This window comes from Chrysochloris asiatica, unplaced genomic scaffold (genome assembly GCF_000296735.1).
Source record: "Chrysochloris asiatica unplaced genomic scaffold, ChrAsi1.0 scaffold00409, whole genome shotgun sequence".
Classification (NCBI taxonomy): Eukaryota; Metazoa; Chordata; class Mammalia; order Afrosoricida; family Chrysochloridae; genus Chrysochloris; species Chrysochloris asiatica.
In genome coordinates this window covers 850,390-858,267 of record NW_006408927.1, presented here as the reverse complement: position 1 = coordinate 858,267, position 7,878 = coordinate 850,390, and the positions used below count along the sequence as shown (strand labels likewise).

General features: G+C 53.6%; 1 protein-coding gene across 1 annotated transcript in view; it reads right to left on the bottom strand.

The window, feature by feature from the left end:
- Window positions 1–2,992: 2,992 nt before the first annotated feature.
- KISS1R (KISS1 receptor) overlaps window positions 2,993–7,878 on the bottom strand; it is a 21,833-nt gene continuing 16,947 nt past the window's right edge. Inside the window, exons 2-8 of the mRNA XM_006876738.1 lie at window positions 6,234–6,258; window positions 5,909–6,142; window positions 5,557–5,814; window positions 4,678–4,802; window positions 4,113–4,248; window positions 3,676–3,908; window positions 2,993–3,451 (exon numbers count right to left, since the gene is read on the bottom strand). Coding sequence (XP_006876800.1) covers window positions 2,993–3,451; window positions 3,676–3,908; window positions 4,113–4,248; window positions 4,678–4,802; window positions 5,557–5,814; window positions 5,909–6,142; window positions 6,234–6,258 — 1,470 coding nt within the window. The remainder of the gene's footprint in view (window positions 3,452–3,675; window positions 3,909–4,112; window positions 4,249–4,677; window positions 4,803–5,556; window positions 5,815–5,908; window positions 6,143–6,233; window positions 6,259–7,878) is intronic.

The window sequence follows — 7,878 nt, the reverse complement described above, 5'->3', positions numbered from 1 at the left end:
TCTCCATTGATAAGAATGTTGTTTATTGGTCCAGTGGTGAGGATTTTTGTTTTCTTGACAGCATAAGAGATTATATACATGGACCTCACCAGATGTAATATACAGAAATCAAATTGACTACATCTGCAGAAAGAGAAGGTGGAAAAGCTCCATATCATCAGCCAAAACAAGGCCAGAGGCAGATTGTGGAACAGACCATCAATTGCTCACATGCAAATTCAGACTGAAGCTGAAGAAAATGAAAGCAAATCCAAGAGAACCAAACTACGACCTTGAGTATACGCCACCTGAATTTAGAGCTCATCTGAAGAAGAGATTTGATACATTAAACACTAAAGACTGAAGACCAGAAGAGTTGTGGGATGACGTCAAGAACATCATACAGGAAGAAAGCAAAGTCATTAAGAAGACAAGAGTGAAGGAAAAGACCAAAATGGATGTCAGAAGAGACATTGAAACTTGCTCTCCAGAGTAGAGTTGCTAAAGTACTATGTACAGAAACGGTCATAATAGAACCACATTAACTATGTACATTTTCTCTAAAATCATGGAAGATTTTATTAATTGCATATTTTGGCCTGAATGTCACATGTAGGTAAAAACTTGAGGTCCTATTGGTTGGTGACTAAGTGTCAGATTTCTTGCGTGTGCTGCTAAGATACTGAACAGATTTCAGTGGAGTTTCCAAACTAAGATAAACTAGGAAGAAAGGCCTGGTGAATGACTGCCGAGACCAAGGCACTGGGAGCCCTCTGGATGACGGTGCTATGATTGTGCTTCCTTCTGTTGTGCTGGGGAAGGGGCGACAAAATTGGGACGGCTCCACAGTAGCAAATAGTGAAGATACACCCAAGTTATTCTGAAGGACTGGGGCCCTCACTGAAATGTGTGGATGTCCTGGGGAGGGGGGAGCAGCTAAGTCTGAGGCTTGGGGTGTCTGTTGGTAACACACGGACCCCTCCTCTCCTGGTAAGCACACTGAGCGCCCAGGTGACACAGTAGATGAACTATTAGGGCTGCTAAAAGTTTCCAACCCACCAGTCACTCCTCAAGAGAAAGGTAAGGCTGTCTGTTGTAAAGACGGACAATCTGAGAAACCGTAAAGCGCAGTTCTACTCGGACTCCACTGGATGGCAGTGGCCGGGTGGCAGGCACGTGAAGCCCCACCCACTCTTTGCTCTGGAGGAAACAGGTGATGGCCTCAACCAATGGAAAACGGCAAAAGTAACATTTTGGAGCTTCTCTTGGACTAAGACTCCTTCTGGGTCCTAAGACCGCCGGGCCGCTAGGCAGTCCACGTAGCTAAGTGGAGGCGCACAGAGCCAACGGCTGTTACAGCAAAGCCTTCTTGGGCAGTCCTAATCCGGGGAGATTAAAGGTGAACAACCCAATGTTACACCTTGAATTGAGTGCCCCTAAAATATGTGTCAACGTACCTAGGCTATGATTCTCAGTGTGATGTAACTATTTTGTAATCTGATGTCATCATCTTCTGTGTTGTGAATCCTAACATCACACTTGGTAAAGTAGAAGGTCAGTGAAAGAGAGTAAGACCCCCAACAAAATGGACTAACACAATGGCTGTAACAGTGGGCTCAAATGTCACAATTAGGAGGAAGGCATAAGACTGGGCACTGTTTCCTTCTGTTATCGGTGGGGTTGCTGTGTGTCAAAACCAACTCGATGGCACCTCATGGCAAAAATATGCCATTAATGTTAAGTGACATCGAGTCAGTTCCGACCAGTTAAGTGCCTTCAAGTTGGCTTTGACCCATAGCGACCCTGTATAGGTGAGTTTGAACCACTGATCTTACAGTTCAAACTGACTTTGCAGTCCAGTGCACTAACCCACAGCGCCACACCAGGACTTGGTAACAGGACAGGATTGAGGGAACTATGTTAATGAGGCAATCTATAGGAGTAGGCTGTATTTTAAATCCATCTCTTCTTCCTCCGTTGGCTTGCTTGTATACCTTAGAAGAGGAGCCGCGAGTGGAACATGTTCTTTGGGCCTGTGCTGACAATCTCCTAGACCAAGGGGAAGACTGCTACCAAGATTCATGAAAATCTCTGAGGTACACAGAACCCACAGAAGTTGGAAGAAAACAAAGACCTTTCCCCAGAGCTAACAGAGAGAAAAACTTCCCCTAGAGCTGACAGGCCGAATTCAGACTTACAGTCTCCTAAACTTAGAGAGAATGCATTTCTGTTTGTTAAAACTATCTGCTGGGGCTCTTTTTAGCAGCACCAGAGAGCTAAGGCACGGTCCAGCAGGGCCACGACTACCCTGCCGAACCCCATATCACCCCACGATGTTGTTGCTGTTAACTGCCGTTGAATTGGTCCCCACCTATAGCGATCCTGTATAGAGTTTCCGAGGAGTGGCTGGTGAACTTGAACTGCCAACCTTGTGGTTCAAATCGACGTTGCAGTCCACTGCATGAACCTACAGCACCACACCCAGAACTCCATATCACACACCCCCCCAGAATCATGAAAAACAATAAACTGATGCCCTATACCAGGTTGATTTGGTAACTAACCATCAATCCTGCTTTTCCAATGGGCAGCTGTGGACCACAGGAGTTATTTATTTAAACAACGTGCCTGATTTTTCCAGCCGAGACTGTACATACTCCCCATGTAGCAATAATAACTCTTTGTTTCACGTTTCCACATATTAATACTTCTGAAAACAGGGTAGACCTTACAATCTTATGATCAAACACGAGGAGACAGCATTTGGACGTTTTCTAGAAAGATCCAGAAAGTGTCAGCAGACGTCATCTTCAATACGAGGAAACAAATAGTCAATACAATATCAACAGGCAGCAAGCGTGGGGCACGTGTGTGTTAGTGTGTGTTAAACGTGAGAAGAGAACCAACACATTTCCACTATTCACTTATACAGCAATAATTTTAAAAATTAACAACAGTATTAGCAGCGACCGCCCCTGAGGGCCCATCTTGATCTTCTTCTTGCAGAACCGGCTCAGAGAGGGGCCGCCTCTTGCCCCAAGACACACAGCCTTCGCGCCCCGGACCCGCTGCTGCATGGCTTTGGCGTCCTGTCTGGGGCCGGATGGGCAGCCAGGCTGTGCAACTCGGCGTGGGGTGCGGCGGGGTCCGAAGGTCCAGACCGGCAGGGGCGCCGGGAGCGGCGGGGGGCGCAGGGGCAGACTCGGCGAAAAGCCTGGCGGAAGTGGGAGCCCAGGAACGCGTAGAGCAGCGGGTTCAGGGCCGAGTTGCTATAGGACATGCAGTGAGCCCAGATCTTTAGTGCATAGGCGGCGTAGCTGCGTGGGTGCCACGCACCTGCCGGGCCCAGTGCTTGCAGCACCAGGAACAGCTGGATGGGGCCCCAGCAGGCAGCGAACAACAGAACCACCGCGGCCACCAATCTGGAGACCTTGGCCCGCACAGCTCCTGCGCGCTCCGCCAGCAGCTGCCCCTGTGGGGGGATGGAGGGATAGGAGGAAGTGGCTGAAGGGTGCGCTGTGCCTCTTTCCTAGAGCACCCCACATATACCCCCTGGACTGTACCTCCCTCTTTAGGTCTTTCCATCGTCGCCATGGCCCTCAGCAGCGCCCACCCCTAACGCGCCTCTCCCAGCACCTCACCCCTTAGATTGTGCCTCCTCCAGCCCCCAGCCTCACCGCCCCTGGCGCCGCGCACCTGCAGAGCGCCGTCAGCGGGCGCAGGGCGCACGGAAGCCCGGCCCAGGTGGCGCAGCATGGCACCGTAGCAGGCACAGGTGGCGAGCAGTGGCAGCAGGTAAAGCGCCAGCAGGTTGTAGAGCGCGAAGGCGCGCTCCAGAGCGCGGCTGGGGAAGGCCTCGCTACAGTAGGTGCGCGGCCCCGGCGAGAGGCGATGCAAGGCCAGCACTGGCGCCGACACGGCCGCTGATCCTGCGGGAAGCCAGGGTTCAGACTCGTTCCCCCACCGGCCTCGACACTGGGGCACCTCGGGTACGTACCCTTGGCGACCCTTGGCAGGAAGGATAATTGCACCTATTTCCCAGATGCGCAGTCGAAGCCCCGGGAGGGGTAGTGAGTGGCCTCGAGAGCCTGGATTGGTCCTCCCACCCCCGTGCGCCCCCGCTCTGCACTCACCCACCCAGATGCTAAGACTGATCGCCAGCGCCAGGCGGGGCGTACGGCGGTGCAGAGCGCGCAGCGGGAACACAGTCACGTACCAACGGTCCACGCTCATGGCGGTGAGCGTTGCGCACGTGGCCTGCACCGAGACCTGTGCGGGGCCGGGAACCGTGTATGAGGCGCCCTGCGCGGCCGGGGGCCCACCTTACCCTTTCCCGCCCGCCCACTCTTCTGGTTCCCGCAGGTTCGACCACTGAGACCTATGGGGAGTGTTCTGGAAGGGTACCCAGGGATCCGGAGAGTAACCCGAGGAGGTTGGGGATGGTGGAGAAGCAAGTGGGATACTGAGACCCAGAGACAGAAAGACCTTCCCCGCTCCCCCACTCCTGGCCTCCAGCCTGTCCTCACCCTTCTTCAGGGCCTAGGCGCAGCCCGCCTCTGCCACGCCCGGCCCCACCCAGATTATCTCCAAACCCCACCCCCTTCGTGCTTGTCCCGGACACGCCCATATCTGCCAGGTCCCGCTCACGCGCAGGCTCGGTTCTGGTCCCTCCTCCCCCCAGCCCCGGGTCCCGCGCACCTGCTGAATGTAGTTGACGAACTTGCACATGAAGTCACCCAGTACCCAGGCGGGCAGCGGGTACAGAAGAGCCGTGAAGGGTACACAGCAGAGCAGGAAGGTCACATCCGTGGCCGCCAGGTTGGCTGCAGGCGAGGAGCGTTAGGGCGCCAGCCCACGCCGCTGACCTGTCCCCCCTCCACCCCACCTCCGACTGGTCCGAGCGAGCAGAAGGAAGGCTCGGTAGGGCACCCTCAGGCAGAGAAATTAGGGTAGCCTCCTGTATCCTCTTATATTAAAAACAAAACAAAACAAAAAACCCAGCTCAGACTTCATAGCTATATGGGGAGTAACAACCAGCTCTCCTTGTTCCTAACCCTCTGAACCTCAGTTTTCTTCTCTGCAAAATAGGGACAATCCTGCTAGCCCAACAGCCACAGAATGGCAAATCCTGATTGAGAGCCCGCCTTTCCGATAGTACAAAAGGTGTGTCAACTGAAGCTCAGCCAGCCACCGGCAGAGGCTGCAAAGTGGGGATCCGCGGACTAACTCAGCGGTTTCCCTCACTCCCTTTGTTCAGGAGACAAAGAGTTCTAAGAAACACGTAGCCTCTATCTCTTGTTGTGAAGTGCCGTCGAGTCGGTTCCGACCCATAGCGACCCTGTATAGGATTTCCACTGACCTTGAGGTTCAAACGACTTTGCAGTCTGACGCATTAGCCCACAGTGCCACACCAGGATTCTTTCTACCTCGGTGGCGAGTGCGAATTCTCCAAGGGCCACGTTCCCAAACCTCCCTGTTAACGATTCCAGCCCTCGTGGGACCCTGGAGCGTTGGAGTTCGAGAGCTCTAGCCCAGGGCAAAAGCAGGAGTTCTCCAGGGGCGTCGGGGGGCGCTCACCGATATAGAAGTTGGTCACGGTCCGCATCTGCTTGTCGCGGCAGACGACGTAGATGACGAGCGAATTCCCGGTCAGGCCCAGTAACATCAGCGCGGCGAAGAACAGCGGCACCAGCCAGGCGTCCACGGTCTGAGGCGCGGGGGCCGGCCCGTCCGAAGTGTTGACGCCGCAGCCTGGGCAGCCCGACGCGTTGCCGGGCGCCCACCAGGACGCATTGGACCCCGCCGTGGTGGCGGCGCGCGTGGCTTCGCCACCACCTCCTCACCCCGGCCCGTCGGGATTGCGCGGCGGGACGCAAGCCCCGCCACCCCCTGGCCTAGACCGCTCCTCCCGGCTGTCCGCCGGGGTTGCGTCCGCGGAGCTCGGAAAGGATCTGGGCTGGAGGCCGCGGGTCTGATGGGCGGCTCCGCTGGGCTAGCCTGCTAGTCTGCTCGCTCGGCAATCGCTGCGCATTTATAGCCCGCGCCCCCCGCGCCCCGCCTCCCTTAAGGCACTGGCCACTACATCCCCTGTCTGCGCGCCCTCCGTTCACCTGCACAACAGACTTCTTCCGCCCCCCTTCTTCCCTTGTCAGGAAGGGACGGACTGGGGAGGAGGGTGCCAAGGGAGGAACGGGGGAGGGGAGGCTGCCGTGGACCCTGAAAGGACCCATCTTTTCTAAGGGGAAGAGACTCACCGCCAGGGGGAGCAGCCTGCATTTGCTGAGGGCGACCGCTGTAACCGTCCTAGGTGCTGGCACTGCAGGTGGCTGAACCCAGAGCACAGTTGGTTTGTTCCCACGCCACTGGGGAGCCAATGAAGGGTCCAGGGAGATGAGATTTCATACACAAGGAGTTTCAGCCACAGTGGGACTCCGACCCCTGGACAGAATCCGTCTTCTGCTGAAATCAGTCAATCCCATTCATAGGACTCTCTAGGGTGGAGTAGAACTGCCTCATAGGGTTTCTGAAGTGGTCTAGCTTCGGGGAGCGATTGCCTTATATTTTTTCCAACAGAGGGGCTGGTTAGTTGAAACTGTCCACCTTTCAGTTAGCAGCTCAAAGTTTAACCCAGTAGGCCTGCCTCCAGGGATGCTTAACTGGCCAACACGGGTTAGCCACCACGGGGACATGGACACCTGGTACCATTGGCTGCGGGACCTGGGTGGAAGCAGTTTCCAAAGGCCACACACTAGGAAGTGTCCCAGGTATTGGCATGTGAGGTCCAGGATGCTCAGGCTTAGTGGAGTAGTATGCAGCGGAGAAGATGCTACCTATTGTAATGCTGTTGTTGTGTGCTGTTCAGCTGACCGCAACTCGTAGAGACTTCATATGACAGAGCAGAGCTGCTGTCAAACCATAGGGTTTCCTAGGCTGTCATCTGTGTGCGAGCAGAACTCCAGACCTTGCTCCCTCAGAACTGCTGGGTTCTTTGAACTGCCAACCTTTGCTTACCCACTGAGCTGCTAAGGTTTCTGATAACTGTGCAACAAAGATGAAAAAGGCTACTTTAACTTTCTAGAGGGGCTCCAGTAGTGTAGTGGGTTATGCATTGAACTGCTAACTGCAAGGTCAGCAGTTCGAATCCACTAGCAGCTCCTGTAAAGATCTGTTGTTGTTAGGTGGTGTTGAGTCGGTACCGACTCATAATGACCTTATATACAACAGAACAAAACACTGCCAACCGCATCATGTTTCAATAGTCAATATTCTGGTGCTGACTGTGTTCCACGGCTAGTCATAAGGTTTCCAGTGACTAAATATTCGAAGTAGTTCATCTCTCCTTCTTCTAGTCTGTCATAGTCTGGAAGCTGAAGTGAAATCTGTCCACCATGACTGACCCTGGTGGTATTTAAAATACCAGTGGACTAGCCTTCAGAATTACAGCAATACGAAAACATACGACAAACTGAGTTGGAACCAAACCAAAGACATGCACTAAAAGCTACGGCAGACAGACCACAAATAGGTGGCTTTAAGAAACAGAAATTGTTTTTACTATTGTTTCATTGGTTCTGACTCAAGCTGACCCTGTGTCTAGTCCTGTGCCATCTCATAATTGTTGGTTTGAGTCCATTGCTGCTGCCACTCTGCCAATCCATCTCACTGGGGGGGGGAGGTGTCTTCCTCTTTTTCCTTAACCCTGCACTTTACCAAGCATGATGTACTTTACCAGGGATAATATGTCTGAAGTATGAGAGACAAAGTCTGGCCATCTTGCCTTCCAAGTAGCACTCTGGCTGTATTTGTTCTTTTGGCAACTCATGGCACTTTCAATATTCTCCTCCAACACCATAGCTCAAAAGCATCAATTCTTCTACGGTCTTCCTTATTCACTGTCCA